The sequence below is a fragment of the Moschus berezovskii genome, chromosome 13 (assembly GCF_049115385.1).
Source record: "Moschus berezovskii isolate FMDL1 chromosome 13, NW_MosBer_1.0, whole genome shotgun sequence".
In the NCBI taxonomy this organism is placed as follows: domain Eukaryota; kingdom Metazoa; phylum Chordata; class Mammalia; order Artiodactyla; family Moschidae; genus Moschus; species Moschus berezovskii.
Genome location: NC_142472.1, coordinates 70,911,501 through 70,932,103, shown reverse-complemented (window position 1 = coordinate 70,932,103; position 20,603 = coordinate 70,911,501). Strand labels below are relative to the sequence as shown.

General features: G+C 40.1%; 1 protein-coding gene across 1 annotated transcript in view; it reads right to left on the bottom strand.

The window, feature by feature from the left end:
• The window catches only part of CPB2 (carboxypeptidase B2), a 66,475-nt gene that overhangs the window by 21,477 nt on the left and 24,395 nt on the right, over positions 1-20,603 (bottom strand). The window contains exons 4-7 of the mRNA XM_055426819.2: positions 20,446-20,554; positions 16,615-16,716; positions 11,224-11,328; positions 962-1,072 (exon numbers count right to left, since the gene is read on the bottom strand). Coding sequence (XP_055282794.2) covers positions 962-1,072; positions 11,224-11,328; positions 16,615-16,716; positions 20,446-20,554 — 427 coding nt within the window. The remainder of the gene's footprint in view (positions 1-961; positions 1,073-11,223; positions 11,329-16,614; positions 16,717-20,445; positions 20,555-20,603) is intronic.

The following is a 20,603-nucleotide window of genomic DNA, read 5'->3' as shown; positions in this document are numbered from 1 at the left end:
ATTGAGTTAAAGGGCACTAGGATTAAATTTGCATATTGGCTAGTGTGCAATTCTGTTCTGATGTACATTCAGTTAGAATGCCATTCTAATTCTTGCAATTCATGATTTTTATAAATCAAAATACCATCCAAACAACTCCTAGTAAGAATGAACGGATGGAGGCCCTGTGTATCAAGGCAGCTAACATCAAAAAGCGATAAAACCAAACCTGTGCCACTGTTGCTGGGAAAACACCCTATCACAATGAAGTAGTCTTGCCAAAAAAGTCAGACCTGAATCTTAGTAATCTTCAAGAATCCAAATATCAAGTTTCAGAAAATACAGAGGACAAATGAACATGTTAAACTACAACATGGCAATGCAATGAGTAAATCCAGACAGGAAAGTCTTCTTCAGTGAAAAAAAATTGCAGGGAAATAGAGAAAAGAGATATGGGGAGAGAATCTATGGATTAAAATAAAAATAAAGGCTATAAAGCAATCACAATATATCAGCTTTATTTGGATTCTGAACCAAAGAAATGAACATTTTAAAAAAGTTGTGGTATGATCAGAAATTTAAATACTGATTAGAAATTTTATGATAGTTAACAATTATTATTCATTTTTAGGTATAATTGTATTGTTATTTTTTAAGACCTCAGATGCATCCTGAAATATTTATTGATGAAATGATATGGTACCTGAGATTTGCTTCAAAAAGATATGGGTAAGATAGAAGGGAGTTGGGGATACAGGTGAAAAATGATTGGCCATAAATTGATTGGCTATGTGATAAGTACATCAGAGTTTACCATACAATTATTTCCATTCATATCGTTTGAACTTTCCCATAATGAATTAAACAAAATTTTTTTCATAATAAAACCATTATGCTGGGATCCAGCATTCTATGAATAATTCTGTCTGTGTATCCTGCATGCTCTAAAGGAGTGTGTTTTGTTTTCTTTGCCTTCACCTACCTTTTTCCATGTGTAGTCATAACCATCCACATTAACCACTGGCATAATATAGAAATCCATGTGCTTCAGAAGATTGGTATGCATCTTTTCTTTCCCATAGTAATGAGTTACCTATGGATTAAACCAAGTATATTTGATAACGTATCTTTTACCTCCTTCTAAACTTAACCTGTTTCTTTTTTTTTTAATTTAGATATAATTGACACATAATCCTGGAACAACACAGGTTTGAACTGCGTGGATCCACTTGTAGACATTTTTTTCAACATTAAGTACTAGAGAACTACACGATCTGCAGTTCATTGAATCCACAGATGCAGAACTGTGCACAGAAGGAGGGTCTGCTTATAAACACATATAAACGGGATTTTTGAGTGTATGGAGGGTGGATGCGCCTAACCACCATTGTTCAAGGGTCAACTATATTAGGTTCAGGTGTATTACCTAATGATTCAATATTTGTATATATAGTGAAGGAATCACCACAATGAGTCTAGTTAATATACATCTAACTGACATCCACTAAACTTGGTCTATGGTTTGGTTTTTTTTAATTCGATGTTTAGATTTGCAGATTTAACTTTCAGGAAGAGTATTAATTCCTTGAAAAGTCTAGACTTAGGATACTATGCTGACAAGTGATGGTAAATGTCCTGGACATGGGACAACTGGTCTTCCTATTTAATGGAGTCAGAAGACAGAACTACATGTTTCCTAAAACTTCCTTCCAGAAACAGAAGAATTCTTTATTAATACATAAAGTCCACCACAAAGATTTAAGGAAACAAAACCTAGATATATTTCCACTCTTTTAATAATTATCTGCATCAATCACGACTTAAACTAACCTTGTCTCATTCCCAGACACGTCTAGATAATATTTTCTGCATTGTCTTATGAGTTCAATTTTTGCTAGAATTGAGTGCATTTCCCAAGCCTTCAGTCAATTGGCTTTAAAGTCAGTGGTAGCTTTTCCTAGGTACTGACTATGAGTTTCCTATCAGACATCATTTGACACTGCTCTTCTGTGCTTTATATTCATACCCAACTAGGGTCACATATTTTCACAAGATCCAAGGACATCCACATTCCAGTGACTGAGAAGTTAACCCAAAAATGACCAAATATAGATACAGAAGACCCACAAAGACAAATTTCAGGTGGTTAAATGATTTCATCTGGTGACTCAGAGGTAAAGAACCTCCCTGGCTAATGCAGGAGACACGGGTTAGATCACTGGGCCAAGAAGATCCCCTGGAGGAGGATATGGCAGCCTACTTCAGTATTCTTGCCTGGGAAATCACATAGACAGAAGAGCCTGGTGGGCTACAGTCCACGGGGTCACAAAAGAGTTGAGCACAACTTAGTGACTAAACAACAACAAAGCTTTGGCATAAACTCTTCATTTGTGATAACATTCAGTTCAGTTCAGTTCAGTCGCTCAGTCGTGTCTGACTCTTTGCAACCCCATGAATCACAGCACGCCAGGCCTCCCTGTCCATCACCAACTCCCAGAGTTCACTCAAACCCACCTCCATCGAGTCGGTGATGCCATCCAGCCATCTCATTCTCTGTCGTCCCCTTCTCCTCCTGCCCCCAATCCCTCCCAGCATCAGAGTCTTTTCCAGTGAGTCAACTTGTCACATGAGGTGGCCAAAGTATTGGAGTTTTAGCTTTAGCATCAGTCCTTCCAATGTACACCCAGGACTGATCTCCTTTAGAATGGACTGGTTGGATCTCCTTGTAGTCCAAGGGACTCTCAAGAATCTTCTCTAACACCACAGTTCAAAAGCATCAATTCTTTGGTGATCAGCTTTCTTCACAGTCCAACTCTCACATCCGTACATGACCACTGGAAAAACCATAGCCTTGACTAGATGGACCTTGGTTGGCAAAGTAATGCCTTGGCTTTTTAATATGCTGTCTAGGTTTGTCATAACTTTCCTTCCAAGGAGTAAGCGTCTTTTAATTTCATGGCTGCAATCAGCATCCGCAGTGATTTTGGAGCCCCAAAAAATAAAGTCTGACACTGTTTCCACTGTTTTTCCATCTATTTCCCATGAAGTGATGGGACCAGATGCCATGATCTTCGTTTTCTGAATGTTGAGCTTCAAGCCAACTTTTTCACTCTCCTCTTTCACTTTCATCAAGAGGCTCTTTAGTTCTTCTTCATTTTCTGGCATAAGGGTGGTGTCATAAGCATATCTGAGGTTATTGATATTTCTCCCAGCAATCTTGATTCCAGCTTGTGCTTCTTCCAGCACAGCTTTTTTCATGATGTACTCTGCATATAAGTTACATAAGCAGGGTGACAATATGCAGCCTTGACGTACTCCTTTCCCTATTTGAAACCAGTCTGTTGTTCCATGTCCAGTTCTAACTGTTGCTACGTTTAAATTTGTGGATTAGTTCACAATTTTTTTCTGATTTAAACTTTACTCAAAAGTTTCTTTGCTAAGAAACATTTTTCATTATTGATAGAAGAAAAATATGTTTTTAAAAAATTGAAGTATAGTTGCTATACAATTTTATGTAAGTTACAGGTGTATGATACAGGTTCACATACACCAGCAAAGGAAGCTATCAACAAAACAAGAAGACAACCTACTGAATGTGAGAAAGTATTTGCAAATGATGTGATCAATAAGGGGCTAATATCCAGGAAAAATGTCTTCTAAATCTTACTTTTGCTATAGCTAAACATTGCCATTTTTCTTTAAATATTTTAAATACTATATCCTTATCTCCCTAGAATAACCATAATAGTCAAATTTAAATTATTTGCCATAGGTAACCACTTACTAAATATGGGAGAAAGGAAAGAAAAAGTACAAGTTACTTTTTGACCCAGTATAGGTCAGAAAGAAAAGCTTAATGAAAGGGAAGTAATTTTATAGAAAGAAGCAATATTTTAAGTAGTTTAGAAACTAGTGAAATCATTTTTATGCTACAAAGTAGTAAATTTATGTTAGAGTCAGTTTTTTCAATAATAATGTAGCATTCATTATCAGAAAAAAATTAGGAGATCTTATTTTCTTTAAAATGAGAAAGCATCATTTTTACTTCTACAGTGGCTGCTGAACTTTTAATAGGTATGCCATGGTCAGTTTCTTTATCTTTTTCACTCTCCTTATTTCCTTCTTACTTTAGTGACAGTTGGATGGAAGTCTTTCAGCAAAAAGTTAGTCTCTGAGAGAAGATCAAATATTAACCTGGAAATGTGTTTAATAAGCAGGGCTCCAAACAGAAGGGGTGAGTGAGAGCTGAAATACAGCCTCTACTCTGTGTGTCAAGCCCTACCCTCATGTGGGGCTGCAGCTGGAATCCCAGAGGAAGGGGGACCTAATTTTTTTAAACAATTTATTGAGATGTTATTCATATACCAGAAAATTCAGCATTTTAAAGTGCACAGTTCAGTGGGTTTTATATTTCACAGAACTAAGCAACTATCACCATTATCCAATTATACGATATTTTCATCACCACCCCATCAATGTTGCTGTTGTTTGGTCACCCAGTCGTGTCCAACTCTGTGACCCCAAGGACGGCAGCACACCAGACCTCCCTGTCCCTCACCATCTACCAGAGTTTGCCCAAGTTCATGCTCATACATCGGTGATGCTGTCCAGCCATCTCATCCTCTGATGCCCTCTTCTCCTTCTGCCCTCAATCTTTCCCAGCATTGGGAATTTTTCCAGTGAGTCGTCTGTCCGCATCAGATGACCAAAATACTGGAACTTCAGCATCAGTCCTTCCAGTGAATATTCAGGGTTGATCTCCCTTAAGATTGACTGGTTTGATCTCCTTACTGTCCAAGGGACTTCCAGGAGTCTTCTCCAGCACCACAGCTTGAAATCATTAATTCTTTGGCATTCTGCCTTCTTTAGGGTCCAGCTCTCACAACCCCCATCAATACCAAAAACTCCCTTTAGGAGTTACCCCTTTCTCCCTTCTCTTCCCCCAGCCTCTGGCAACCATTAATCAACTTTCTGTCTCTGTGCATTTGCCCATTCTAGACATTTCATGTAAGTGGAATAATAAAATATATGGCCTTTTCTGACTTCTATCACTTAGCAAAATGTTTTCAAGATTCATCCATGTTATAGCCTGAATCAGTACTTCAGTCCTTCTCGCTGCTGAATGGTATTCCATTATAAGGATATGCCACATTTTATTTGTCCACTCATAAGCCGATGGACATTTGGACTGTTTCCAATTTTTCCTCCCAATTTTTTGGCTGCACATGCAGCATATGGGATCTTATTTCCCCAACCAGGGATTGAATGGTGCCCCATGCTTTAGAAGCATGGAGTCTTAAGCACTGGACTGCAAGGGAAGTCCCTGTTTCCAGTTTGGGACTTATGAATAGTGTTGCTATGAATATTTGTAAACGTATATGTTCAAATCTCTTGGTTATATACTGGAGCGGAATTGCTGGGTCAATGGTAACTCTATGCTCAAACTTTTGAGGAACTGTCAAACTGTTTTCTAACATGGTTGCACCATTTTATGATCCCAACAGCAATGGATGAGAGTCCCAGTTTTTCCACACTCTTACCAATATTTGTTATTTGCTATTTAAAATTTTTTGCCAGCCTATTGGGTAGGAGGGCTTCCCTTGTGGCTCAGCTGGTAAAGAATCTGCCTGCAATGTGGGAAGTCTGGGTTGGATCCCTGGGTTGGGAAGATCCTCTGGAGAAGGGAATGGCTACCCACTCCAGTATTCTGGCCTGATTCACTTTGCTGTGCACCTGAAACTAACACAACATTGTAAATCAACTCTGCTTCAGTAAAAAAAAAGTGGTTGGAGGGCCTCCCCTGGTTGTCCAGCAGCCAAGACTCTACACTTGTAATGCAGGGGGCCCAGGTCCAATCCCTGGCTAGGAAACTAGGTTCCACATGCAGCAACTAAGAGTTGACCTGCCACAACTGAAAAGAAAAGAAAAAAATCCTGCACACCAAAACTAAAGATTCCAAGTGCAACAACTAAGACCCAGCACAGCCAAATAAATTCATAATCAAAGTATTTTTAAATAAATAAAAACCAAATGGTTAAAGTCATATATTTCACTGAAAAAAAAAAAAACCTACCTAAAATAAATGAAATATAAAACAGGGAGGGATAGTGAACCAGTGAAGTTGCTCAGTCGTGTTCGAGTCTTTGCGATCTCATAGCCTGTAGCCTACCAGGCTCCTCCATCCATGGAATTTTCCAGGCAAGAGTACTGGAGTGGGTTGCCATTTCCTTCTCCAGGGGATCTTCCCGACCCAGGGATTGAACCCAGGTCTCCTGCATTGCAGGCAGACGCTTTACTGTTTGAGCTACCAAGGCGAAATCAATATTTTTAATTAACTTTGTGAATGATGTTGTTACTTATAAAAATATTTTCATACCTGAAATTTATCCAGTTATTTATACTTCAAAAGTATGCTATCTAGATATCTAATCATGACCCTGAAGTCATGTAACCTCTCAAACTCTATAAGCCTTAAAATTCTGACTTGGTATATTTTAACTGTGTTGAAAGACACGATTTTTAAAAATAACATTTTCAACCAAGTTGAACATGTTCATGAATCTAATTCTTTACTATGAATCTAATCTGTGTATCACGGGGCTCTCCAAGCATATGTTTTCTGATGAGTTTTCACAGTAATCTAAAAATATATTTACAGTTATGGTTCTGTATCTAGTGGATGAATCACTCAGTGAGGATGATCGCTACAGAAATAATGTCTGACACACAAAGACAACACATAAATGTTCGTTGATGGAATGATTCACCAGAAAGATAAGTAATAAAACTGAAACCACTGTCTTGAAGTTAAAAAAGCAGAAAAGAATAAAGATGAGGACAAGGGTGGCAGAGGAGAGAGCCCAAGAGCGAGTGAGCAATTAGAGGGCAGGAGATAAAGGCTTGACTAATTCCCATCCCATGACAGATGATCACTCAGCTCTCTTTGCCTGGGGGACACTGAAGCTTTGTCTTTCTTATAATCCTAGACAAGAATAACAATGCCTGCCAACAAGTTAACCAATAACCATTCATAGAGAATAAATCTGTACATAAAAGCATATAAGACATTTTGAATGGAAGATTCTGAAATAAGCTATCGTGCCCATGACCATTAAAAATACAACAAAGAGCTATCCAAGTCCCAGTGTGTGGATGAACAATTTAGACCTTATCCAATGGGAAGAACCTATTTAACCCAATAGGAGGCACTGTTTAAGTCCTCTCCGGACCCCAGAGTTGTATTTCAGTTTAAACCTGCAGCATTAATTTAAATTTCCAATGTAGGAAGTAGAGCACTGATTAAGTGGGCCAAAAAAATAGTTATAGGGAATATAAAAGCGACTTTTACTGTTTTCATTTGTTACACAATTTACAGTCATTATAATTTTTACTATTATGACATACTCTTTGTCTCATACATGGATTTGTTTGATTACAAGGCCTTCTTTAGGGACAAAAGTACCTACTACGATATATGGAAAAAAATATAATCTGCTCTGTAATGGGGCACTTTATGTTCATTTTCTAAGAGCAAAATATGGCAAAAGATATCTAGATAATTCAAAGCAAAAGAAAAAAATTAATTGGGACTCAATTTAGACAATTGCTTCAGTTCTTTCTTTTAGTTAGTAAATGTATTACAACTGCAGGTGTGTGGGCTCAGTTGCTCAGTCATGTCCAACTCTTTGCAATCCCATGGACTGTAGCCTTCCACGCTCCTCTGTCCATGGGATTTTCCAGGCAAGAATACTGGAGTGGGTTGCCATTTCCTGATACTGTTACTTAATTATGTTGCAGTGTTTGAAAAGTATGTTAGTTATTCAGTCATGTCCAACTCGTTGCGACCCCATGGACTGTAGCCTTCCACGCTCCTCTGTCCATGGAATTCTTTGGGCAAGAATACTGAAGTGGGCAGACATTCTCTTCTCCAGGTGATCTTCTCAACCGAGGGATCAAACCCAGGTCTCCTGCATGACAGGCAGATTCTTTTACCATATTAGCCACCAGGGAAGCCCTCCAGTGCTTGTGTGCTTAGTCACTCAGTCATGTCCAACTCTGTGACCCCATGGACTGTAACTCACCAGGCTCCACTGTCCATGGGGATTCTCGAGGCAAGAATACTGGAGTGGGTTGCCATGCCCTTCTCCAGGGGACCATCCCAACCCAGGGATCGAACCCAGGTCTCTCACATTTCACACAGATACTTTACCATCTGAGCCACTGGGGAAGCCAGTAGCTGGAAATGTAGAAAAGATAAGGCAGATAATCTCTCAGTTCAGTTCAGTTCAGTCACTCAGTCGTGTCCGACTCTTTGCGACCCCATGAATCACAGCACGCCAGGCCTCCCTGTCCATCACCAACTCCTGGAGTTCATTCAAACGCATGTCCATCGAGTCGGTGATGCCATCCAGCCATCTCATTCTCTGTCGTCCCCTTCTCCTCCCGCCCCCAATCCCTCCCAGCATCAGAGTCTTTTCCAGTGAGTCAACTCGTCACATGAGGCCCAAGTATTGCAGTTTCAGCTTTAGCATCAGTCCTTCCAATGAACACCCAGGGTTGATCTCCTTTAGAATGTTCTGGTTGGATCTCCTTGCAGTCCAAGGGACTCTCAAGAGTCTTCTCCAGCACCACAGTTCAAAAGCATCAATTCTTCGGCAATCAGCTTTCTTCACAGCCCAACTCTCACATCCATACATGACCATGGGAAAAACCATTGCCTTGACTAGACGGACCTTGGTTGGCAAAGTAATGTCTCTGCTTTTTAATATGCTATCTAGGTTGGTCATAATTTTCCTTCCAAGGACTAAGCATCTTTTAATTTCATGGCTGCAATCAGTATCTGCAGTGATTTTGGAGCCCAAAAAAATAAAGTCTGACACTGTTTCCACTGTTTCCCCATCGATTTCCCATGAAGTGATGGGACCAGATGCCATGATCTTTGTTTTCTGAATGTTGAGCTTCAAGCTAACCTTTTCACTCTCCTCTTTCCCTTTCATCAAGAGGCTTTTGAGTTCCTCTTCACTTTCTGCCATAAGGGTGGTGTCATCTGCATATCTGAGGTTATTGATATTTCTCCCGGCAATCTTGATTCCAGCTGGTGCTTCTTCCAGCCCAGCGTTCCTCATAATGTACTCTGCATAAAAGTTAAATAAGCAGGGTGACAACATACGACCTTGACCTACTCCTTTTCCTATTTGGAACCAGTCTGTTGTCCATGTTCTAACTGTTGCTTCCTGACCTGCATACAGGTTTCTCAAGAGGCAGGTCAGGTGGTCTGGGATTCCCATCTCCTTCAGAATTTTCCACAGTTTATTGTGATCCACACAGTCAAAGCCTTTGGCATAGTCAATAAAGCAGAACTAGATGTTTTTCTGGAACTCTCTTGCTTTTTCCATGATCCAGCAGATGTTGGCAATTTGATCTCTGGTTCCTCTGCCTTTTCTAAAACCAGCTTGAACATCTGGAAGTTCATGGTTCACATATTGCTGAAGCCTGGCTTGAAGAATTTTGAGCATGACTTTACTATAGCGTGTGAGATGAGTGCAATTGTGCAGTAGTTTGAGCATTCTTTGGCCTTGCCTTTCTTTGGGATTGTAATGAAAACTGACCTTTTCCAGTCCTGTGGCCACTGCTGAGTTTTCCAAATTTGCCGGCATATTGAGTGCAGCACTTTCACAGCACCATCTTCCAGGATTTGAAATAACTGGAATTCCATCACCTCCACTAGCTTTGTTTTCAGTGATGCTTTCTAAGGCCCACTTGACTTCACATTCCAAGATACCTGGCTCTAGGTGAGTGATCATGCCACCGTGATTATCTGGGTCATGAAGATCTTTTTTGTACAGTTCTTCTGTGTATTCTTGCCACCTCTTCTTAATATCTTCTGCTTCTGTTAGGTCCATACCATTTCTGTCCTTTATCGAGCCCATTTTTGCTTGAAATGTTCCCTTCGTATCTCTGATTTTCTTGAAGAGATCTCTTGTTTTTCCTATTCTGTTGTTTTCCTCTATTTCTTTGCATTGATCGCTGAGGAAGGCTTTCTTATCTCTCCTTGCTATTCTTTGGAACTCTGCATTCAGATGCTTACATCTTTCCTTTTCTCCTTTGCTTTTCGCTTCTCTTCTTTTCACAGCTATTTGTAAGGCCTCCTCAGACAGCCATTTTGCTTTTTTGCATTTCTTTTCCATGGGGATGATCATAATCTGAGCCACAGTCAACTCCTGGTCTTGTTTTTGCTAACTGTATAGAGCTTCTCCATCTTTGGCTGCAAAGAATATAATCAATCTGATTTCGGTGTTGACCATCTGGTGATATCCATGTGCAGAGTCTTGTCTCTTGTTGTTGGAAGAGGGTGTTTGCTATGACCAGTGCATTCTCTTGGCAAAACTCTATTAGCCTTTGCCCTGCTTCATTCCGTGCTCCAAGGCCAAATTTGCCTGTTACTCCAGGTGTTTCTTGACTTCCTACTTTTGCATTCCAATCCCCTATAATGAAAAGGACATCTTTTTTAGGTGTTAGTTCTAAAAGGTCTTGTAGGTCTTCATAGAACCATTCAACTTCGGCTTCTTCAGTGTTACTGGTTGGGGCATAGGCTTGGATTACTGTAATATTGAATGGTTTGCCTTGGAAACGAACAGACATCAATCTGTCATTTTTGAGACTGCATCCAAGTACTGCATTTCGGACTCTTTTGTTGACCATGATGGCTACTCCATTTCTTCTAAGGGATTCCTGCCCACAGTAGTAGACATAATGGTCATCTGAGTTAAATTCACCCATTCCAGTCCATTTTAGTTCACTGATTCCTAGCATGTCTACGTTCACTCTTGCCATCTCCTGTTTGACCACTTCCAATTTGCCTTGATTCATGGACCTAACATTCCAGGTTCCTATGCAATATTGCTCTTTATAGCATTGGACCTTGCTTCTATCACCAGTCACATCCACAACTGGGTATTTGTTTTGCTTTGGCTCCATCCCTTCATTCTTTCCGATAATCCCTTCATTCTTTAGATAATCTCTAGGGGAATTTAAATGCTTAAATTTATGGTTCTCAATATGCATGAAAGTCACCTAACAAGCATGAGATAATCGTAGATTTCTAAGTCTCATCCCCAGAGATTTCAAGTTGAGAATTGTAGGAGGTGACCTAGGAAAACACATCTAATAAACAGTCCAGTTGAATCTACTAAAGTGGTCTTAGGCCTGAGAAGCCCTGGGCTTCAAGAGAATGTGAATACTTACAGAGCCTACGAACCACAAGCAGAAAGCAGGAGAGATCCACTCTCTGGCATGGATTCCACAGTCAATCCACATGGCATTTTTGGCCCTTTGTTCTTTTTTAGAAACCTGCTCAGAGAAAACCAAAAAAACAATTAAGAAGAAGCTTCAGGATAACAACTTCCTGAATAATATGGCTTCGATTTCATCCTTTTAGCAAATCTATGAAATACGCCCTATTCTCTTCATTCCTTGGAGAATTCTTGATTTAAAATTCTTTTTATTCCTAAACAAATACCTGATGATACCAGAGCTACATGAGAAATTGCAGAAGTAAAGACCAGAGAACTAGTGCTTCAGGCCATATCTTCACACTCCAGTTAGAATAAAATGAGCATGTGTTGGGTGGGCAGTTTTCTGTGGGAAGTGGGCACAAAGAAAGGCTTGGGAGAGGGAAGTTAGTGGTGCCCAAGACAACCTTGGACTCCCTCACCATTTTCCCAGGGTGCTCACTTTTATTTAATGTGTAGATCATTTCCTTATTTCACACAAAAATAAACACACATCTAACTTGACCTCAATTTATTATCAACAGGTCTGGGGACGGAAACCTTGTTCTGATTTACCATCTAGGGTACTAGTGTAAGCTGCCAACTTTCTAGAATAAGAACTACCAACTTGTTTTCAATGATAGCCTTTGATGACTTTAGAAGAATTCTCACAAACACCTGTACATAAAATGAATCATCCTTCATCTACTTTTAAATATTACACAGTTTTAGAGTATGGAGTGAAGGGAGAAGAGTGTTGCAAAATCAAAGAGATATGTAGGGTTGGAATTCCAAAGGAAGAAAAACAGAGGGTTCCATTTTTAAACTGCCATCTATGCCACTCAGGGAGTTTTCTTCTAAACAAACCTGAAGTTACTGATGTCCAACAAAAAGGCAAGTGTGGAAAACTTTGGCCACAAAGGATCAAATTGTACAAAGAGAACTGCCCAACTGATTTAATCTCCTCAACTTAAAAGAAAATTCTGAGTTGTTTTGACTAGTTGCTTTATTTGACCTTCTGTTTAACTGTGCTGAGTAAATTCTCTTGGTACCCATTCCGACATTGAGGAACCCTAGGGACTCACATGTTGTACACATCCTTGATTGATACTGGGACTAAAGCTTTCAGGAAGCATGGTTTTCCAACATGTATATCAGGTCCCAGAAACACAAGTTCCAAAGAGTACATCAGTTCAGTTCAGTTCAGTTCAATTCAGTTGCTCAATTGTGTCTGACTCTCTGCGACCCCATGAATCCCAGCAAGACAGGTCTCCCTGTCCATCACCAAATCCCGGAGTTCACTCAGACTCATGTTCATCGAGTCGGTGATGCTATCCAGCCATCTTATTCTCTGTCGTCTCCTTCTTCTTATGCCCCAATCCCTCCCAGCATCAGGGTCTTTTCTAATGAGTCAACTTCACATGAGGTGGCCAAATTATTGGAGTTTCAGCTTCAGCGTCAGTCCTTCCAATGAACACCCAGGACTGATCTCCTTTAGAATGGACTGGTTGAAACTCCTTGCAGTCCAAGGGACTCTCAAGAGTCTTCTCCAACACCACAGTTCAAAAGAATCAATTCTTCAGCACTCAGCTTTCTTCACAGTCCAACTCTCACATTCATACATGACCACGGGAAAAACCATAGCCTTGACTAGAAGGACCTTGGTTGACAAAGTAATGTCTCTGCTTTTTAATATGCTGTCTAGGTTGGTCATAACTTTCCTTCCAAGGAGTAAGCATCTTTTAATTTCATGGCTACAGTCACCATCTGCAGTGACTTTGGAGCCCCCCAAAATAAAGTCTGACATTGTTTCCATTGTTTCCCCATCTATTTCCCATGAAGTGATGGGACCAGATGCCATGATCTTTGTTTTCTGAATGTTGAGCTTCAAGCCAACCTTTTCACTCTCTTCTTTCACTTTCATCAAGAGGCTTTTTAGTTCTTCTTCATTTTCTGCCATAAGGGTGGTGTTATCTGTATATCTGAGGTTATTGATATTTCTCCCAACAATCCTGATTCCAGCTTGTGCTTCTTCCAGCCCAGCGTTCCTCATGATGTACTCTGCATATAAGTTAAATAAGCAGGGTGACAATATGCAGCCTTGATGTATTCCTTTTCCCATTTGGAACCAGTCTGTTGTTCCATGTCCAGTTCTAACTGTTGCTTCCTGACCTGCATACAGGTTTCTCAAGATGGATTCCCATCTCCTTCAGAATTTTCCACAGTTTATTGTGATCCATACAGTCCAAGGCTTTGGCATAGTCAATAAAGCAGAACTAGATGTTTTTCTGGAACTCTCTTGCTTTTTCCATGATCCAGCGGATGTTGGCAATTTGATCTCTGGTTCCTCTGCCTTTTCTAAAACCAGCTTGAATATCTGCAAGTTCACAGTTCATGTATTGCTGAAGCCTGGCTTGGAGAATTTTGAGCATGACTTTACTAGCGTGTGAGACGAGTGCAATTGTGCGGTAGTTTGAGCATTCTTTAGCATTGCCTTTCTTTGGGATTGAAATGAAAACACCTTTTCCAGTCCTGTGGCCACTGCTGAGTTTTCTAAATTTGCTGGTATATTGAGTGCAGCACTTTCACAGCACCATCTGCCAGGATTTGAAAGACCTCATTTGGAATTCCATCACCTCCACTAGCTTTGTTCATAGTGATACTTCCTAAGGCCCACTGGACTTCACATTCCAAGATGTCTGACTCTAGGTGAGTGATCACACCATCGTGGTTATCTGGGTCATGAAGATCTTTTTTGTACAGTTCTTCTCTGTATTCTTGTCACCTCTTCTTAATATCTTCTACTTCTGTTAGGTCCATACCATTTCTGTCCTTTATCGAGCCTATCTTTGCATGAAATGTTCCCTTGGTATCTCTAATTTTCTTGAAGAGATCTCTTGTTTTTCCTATTCTGTTGTTTTCCTCTATTTCTTTGCATTGATCGCTGAGGAAGGCTTTCTTATCTCTCTTTGCTGTTCTTTGGAACTCTGCATTCAGATGCTTATCTCTTTCCTTTTCTCCTTTGTTTTTCTCTTCTCTTCTTTTCACAGCTATTTGTAAGGCCTCCTCAGACAGCCATTTTGCTTTTTTGCATTTCTTTTCCATGGGGATGGTCTTGATCCCTGTCTCCTGTACATGTCACTAAACTCTGTCCATAGTTCATCAGGCACTCTATCTATCAGATCTAGTCCCTTAAATCTATTTCTCACTTCCACTGTATAATCATAAGGGATTTGATTTAGATCATATCTGAACGGTCTAGTGGTTTTCCCTATTTTCTTCTCTTTAAGTCTGAATTAGGCAATAAGAGGTTTGTGATCTAAGCCACAGTCAGCTCCCCGTCTTGTTTTTTCTGACTGTGTAGAGCTTCTCCATCTTCAACTGCAAAGAATGTAATCAATCTGATTTCGGTGTTGACCATCTGGTGATATACATCAGTTCAGTTCAGTTCAGTCGCTCAGTAGTCTCCAACTCTCTGCAACCCCATGAATCACAGCATGCCAGGCCTCCCTGTCCATCACCAACTCCTGGAGTTCACTCAAACTCATGCCCACAGAGTCAGTTATGCCATCCAGCCATCTCATTCTCTGTCGTCCCCTTCTCCTCCCGCCCCCAACCCTTCCCAGCATCAGAGTCTTTTCCAGTGAGTCAACTCGTCGCATGAGGTGGCCAAAGTATTGCAGTTTCAGCTTTAGCATCAGTCCTTCCAATGAACACCCAGGATTGATCTCCTTTAGAATGGACTGGTTGGATCTCCTTGCAGTCCAAGGGACTCTCAAGAGTCCTCTCCAGCACCACAGTTCAAAAGCATCAATTCTTCGGTGATCAGCTTTCTTCACAGTCCAACTCTCACATCCGTACGTGATCACAGGAAAAACCATAGCCTTGACTAGACGGACCTTGGTTGGCAAAGTAATGTCTCTGCTTTTTAATATGCTATCTAGGTTGGTCATAACTTTCCTTCCAAGGAGTAAGCATCTTTTAATTTCATGGCTACAGTCACCATCTCCAGTGACTTTGAAGCCCAAAAAAATAAAGTCTGACATTGTTTCCATTGTTTCCCCATCTATTTCCCATGAAGTGATGGGACCAGATGCCATGATCTTTGTTTTCTAAATGTTGAGCTTCAAGCCAACCTTTTCACTCTCCTCTTTCACTTTCATCAAGAGGCTTTTGAGTTCCTCTTCACTTTCTGCCATAAGGGTGGTGTCATCTGCATATCTGAGGTTACTGATATTTCTTCCAGCAGTCCTGATTCCAGCTTGTGCTTCTTCCAGCCCAGCGTTCCTCATGATGTACTCTGCATATAAGTTAAATAAGCAAGGTGATGTGCATACAACAGGGCAAAAAGTAAATGTCATAGGTTGGTATGCCATGATTACATGGATCCAGCCTAGTAGGCTAACTCAGCTGCCAAGAGAACCCAATGTTCCCTAGGGTCTGACTTGATTTTGTACTGCAAGCTCTTGTCAGAAGAGATTAAAACCCAAAAATCCTGACTCCAAATCTTATCTTATCTTATCTTATCCTTATCTTTGGACAATCAAAGAGCCTCACCTATCACAGTTTAGAACATGTGAGGAAACTACTTGTGAATGAAATTTTACTGAATCAAATGTATTTCTCCAATGATTAAATTTTTGCAGACCTTCTTTTTAATTTTTTTTTTTAGGAGAAACAATGGTTTTAAAAACAAAACCAGAACTGCAGAATTAAAAATGAACAGGCACGAATCAGTTTGGTTTCATGGTTCCCAATATTCTTCCTGTGGCCCAATTCACTGACTTTACTAAGGCCAGTTTGTTCAGCTGAGAATCAATAACCAAACAGATGGTGACTGAAGCAGAAGCTGCCATACCAGCCCTACTGCCAAGAATTCCAGCATTGCTCTGGTTCCTATTCTTTCCTAGTTCCTGTTGTTCAACTCCTTTGGTTCTAAAAACTATATTAATGTCAATGTTTATTCAAAACAGATCCCTTTCCTTCTTTTGGCCCAAGTCAGTCAGTCAGAGGTGGTGGTGATGGTGGTGGTTGTGATGGTATAAATAAAAGAGGATTTGAAAGATAATCCAGACCACTGGCCTCATTTTATGAAGGTAGGCATTGAAACCCAGAAAGGTTAAATGACTTATCTGTGTCACAGAGTTAATTCTAAAACTGAGGTTACTACTCTTAGATCAACACTGTAGTAGCAAAGGAAAACAATTTAAAGGTAATCACCAATCACTAAAGATGTGGATATTAAAGTTGAGGATCATTTGTAATACACATATTTCCAGAACTCAAAAATAATCCAAGTAATAACAAGCACCACTGGAGAATTCATACCTCCCCAAAGTTGAAAAATCAATGACTCTTCCCATACCTTTAAAACATAAAGTGGGTACTTCTCGTATGAGGATCCAATGTGGATTTTTTCAACCATATCAGGATACCGCTCAGTCATAACTTCTATCCAAGAATAGATCTATCAAAGCAGAAACCAGTGGTCACAGAGCAAGTTCAAAGCATTTCCCTGACAAAGGAAAATTATTTGAAAATTCCCTGACAAAGACAAATTCTTCCAGGAAGTTTTATCCCTCTAGAAAAAATTTTGTGGAGATAATGAGGAACTAAAACACTTGAGGCAGAGTGTTTCTTCTGCTGCTTAGGAAAATCAATAAAATTAAACTTTTGAGAAGTATCAAGGTTTAGGGAAAGTGGAAATGTACTAAGAAACTTATGACAAAGTAGGGAAAGATCATCTTTAAAGCATAACTCCTTAAGTCATTTTTAAAGGCTGATCATGTTGAATCCTCACCTCTGTGTATGAAATCCTATTTACCATTCAAGAGTTCATTTTTATATGAGATTTTTAAAAAATATTCAGTTTTCAAGAGTAACCTAAGGAAGCCCTGGGAACTGTCTTTGCACGATAAATGGAGCTGCCTTTGTTTCCCACTGGAGACTTGTGGACTCACAACAAGGGCTGTGAAATGATGAGAAGCAAAGGGGAGAACAATCTGGAGGAAAAAAGAACTCTTCTATCCAGGGAAGGAGTTTGATTCTAAAACTCTCTCCTAGGTGGAAGTCTAGTGCTTTGTGATTCTGAAAAGATTATAGTAGAAGGAAAAAAACAAATAAATTCTAGGCCTGATTTAGGCTAGCCCCCACTTCAAAGCAGGTGTTGAGCAGTGGAGCCTGGTCATGTTTTAAAGTAGATCAACTTCTCAGGGGCCATTGAAAAATGTTTACACCTTTTGTAATGGGAATAACCAACCCTTGGCCTCATTTCTAGGAAATGTGCTAAAGGTAATTTCAAATAGCAGTCCTAGCTGATGGGAACAGCAGTACCATTTATCCTTGGGTCTTCTTACAGGAGCGTAACTAGGGTGAGTGGTATGTGTGATGGGTTGTCCTGTGGGAGGAATTAAGATGCTTCTGGAAGGTCTACCTGCTGCCAAGTACCAATGCTGTCAGTGTCTGCCGTGTTGAAAATTTAACCATCCACAACTTCCTCTGTTTTCTGTGCTACTCTTCTAAGGCATGCATACATCTAAGAGAACTGCTCCATCCAACTATTTTGTGTTACAGCACTGACAGTTCAGCAGATTTTCTCCAACAAGGGAGGCTGCACTATATTAATTATAGTGAGGCAGCTTTACAGAAAACTTTAAATCTAATCTGCAAAAATCAAGGTTACATCCTCTGAATAATGCTCTTCTTTTGCCATTTAAGACATGTTTTTTGGTCATTTGTTTTTCTCCCCTACTGTAGCTTACTTAACATTTCCTAGTGAGAGTCAATGACAAAAGAAACCCCTTTTTCTCTCCAAGTGAACATGAATGCGGACTGAAGAGCAGTGCTGAAGGGGAAGAAAGGCAGAATTTGGGGGCACAAGATTGCTGCAGTGGCTACAAACCTCTTAGAAAAGATTCAGGATGGGAAGGATGAAGATGTCCAAATTGTGTTCTGAAATGTCATTGTGATTTAATGAATTGTGTTCCCCCTCAAATGTGTATATTAATCCCCAGTACCTTAAAACATGACTGTATTTGGAGACAGGGCCTTTAAAGCGGTAATTAAGTTGCACTGAGGTGTCAGTGTGGGCCCTAATCCAACCCGACTGGGGTTCTAATGAGAAGTGGAGATTAGAATGGACAGGGAGACTTCAGGGATGCGCACACTAAGAAAAGGCCATGTGAGGAGGTGGCCATCTACAAGTCAAGGAGAGATGTCTCAGAACAAACCAGCTCTCCTGACACCTTGTTCTTGGACTTGCAACCTCCAGAACTGTGAGAGAATAAATTTCTGTTGTCTAAGCCACTCAATAAATGGCACTTTGTTATGACAGACTGTAGCTCAGATGGTAAAGAATCTGCCTGCAATGCAGGAGACCCAGGCTCAATCCTGGGGTCAAGAAGTTGCCCTGGAGAAGAGAATGACAATCCACTCCAGTATTCTTGCCTAGAGAATCCCATGGATAGAGGGGCCTGGCAGGCTACAGTCCACAGGGTTGCAGAGTCGAACACTACTACTACTATGGCTAATTGATACTGTTTTCCTCCCATGTCTTTCCAACTCTTTCCTGGGGAGAGGGTAAGAAAAATAATAACCTCTTCAAACAAAATATTTTAAATATACCAAAAAAATACTCTTTTTAAATGTTCAAATCCTTTATTTATTTATTTAGGCTGCACTATACAGCTTGTAGGATCTTAATTCCCTGACCAGGGATTGAACCTGGGCCCTTGGCACTGAACACAAGGAATCCTAACCGCTGGTCTGTCAGGAAAACCTCAGAAACATATTTTAAATACTTCTGTTTAAGGCATCTCGTTCTTCCCACCAAACCCAACACAGCAGTGACACTGTCCTCTTCTCCATTTGTAAACGCTGCCTACCCAACCTCTCAACTCCAGGCCTCAAGTTCACTCGTGCAGGGCTGATGTAGGCAGCCAGATGGAGATCGTTTAGATGGAACAGGCAAAGTCAAGGTAGCAGAGAGAGAGGAGAGGGCGGAAATGTTAGGATCCCCGTCTGCCAGCCAGGCACATCAATTCTAGAAGCATGCTGATCTCTGGTTTGAAAGAAAGTCGTGTCCAGCTCTTTGCAACCCCATGGACTGTAGCCTGACAGCTCCTCTGTCTCTGGAATTCTCCAGGCAAGAAAATTGGGGTGGGTAGCCATTCCCTTCTCCAGGGGATCTTCCCGACCCAGGGATTGGACCTAGTTCTCCTGCACTGGAGGCAGATTCTTTACCATCTGTGCCACTAGGGAAGACTGAGTTCTGGTTTAACTAACTGGAAAGGAACAGATGCATTTGAAGATCAAATAGAAAATGGATGCTTATTATTTAAGTGTTAGATGTCTTAAAAATATGGATATGTTTCTTAACAGTTTCTGGGCACCTAGCCAAAAATGATAAAAAAAAAAAAAAAACTTCTATTAAGGAATATAGCAGTACTCCTAGGAAAGAATAAAAGGTATCGAGGGATTTGTACTACTTGGAGAATATTATGTTGAAAAGAAAGGGCTCCAAGGGGTTTACCCTTTAAGGGAACAAATATGGGGAAATGGCTCTTAGAATATGATGTGAAAGCTTATTGAGGTCAATTGAACATTGGTATCAAGCTTAGGTTTCCTCTAGGAAAATTGTAACCTGTAAGTACTAAGAGGAAAAAAAAAAGCAATTTCTTAAATATTAAAATACAGGCATCATTCAATCATTACTATTACTATTATTATTTTAAATAGGTTCCTTCTAAAGGGAATAGAATGCACTTAAACACTTTACTGTGTCCTAAATATAAGTGAATAAATTCCTTAAATTCAGTGAGATAATGTGGCAATTATTCGGTAAGAATTCATTTAGGATAATGATCAGACTGCTATTTTTTTGTGGCAGTTTCAATAAAAAGGTCCTATTTTTTAATTTCCTGTTGTTCCTTAGAATGCAGTGTTACTCCTGACAGTCAGAGATATTCTTAGCTATGGACAAATAGCCTGCTTAGAGGGGCAAAGTCCAAAATATGATGCAATCTTTCCAGGCAAGATGTCTACAGAAGGACGAATTACTTCTGTATGATCAATCTAATAGTGATTTTTTTTTCCACCCTCTTCCACCAATTATGATTCTCTAATAATTTCCCATGACTAAAATGGCAATGCTCATTCAATGAAAACAGGAATTTTGGAGAGAAACTTGACAACTTACCTCATTTAGTGAGTGATACTGTTCATAGTAGGAGGAGGATGCCCGGGGGCTAATGGTGTCATTGGAAGTCTGCTGCCGGATAAGATCTTCCACATTTTCCACCAGGACCCTGGGTGATGAAACAAGAGTATGAGCTGGTTTCCAAACAGGGCTCTGAT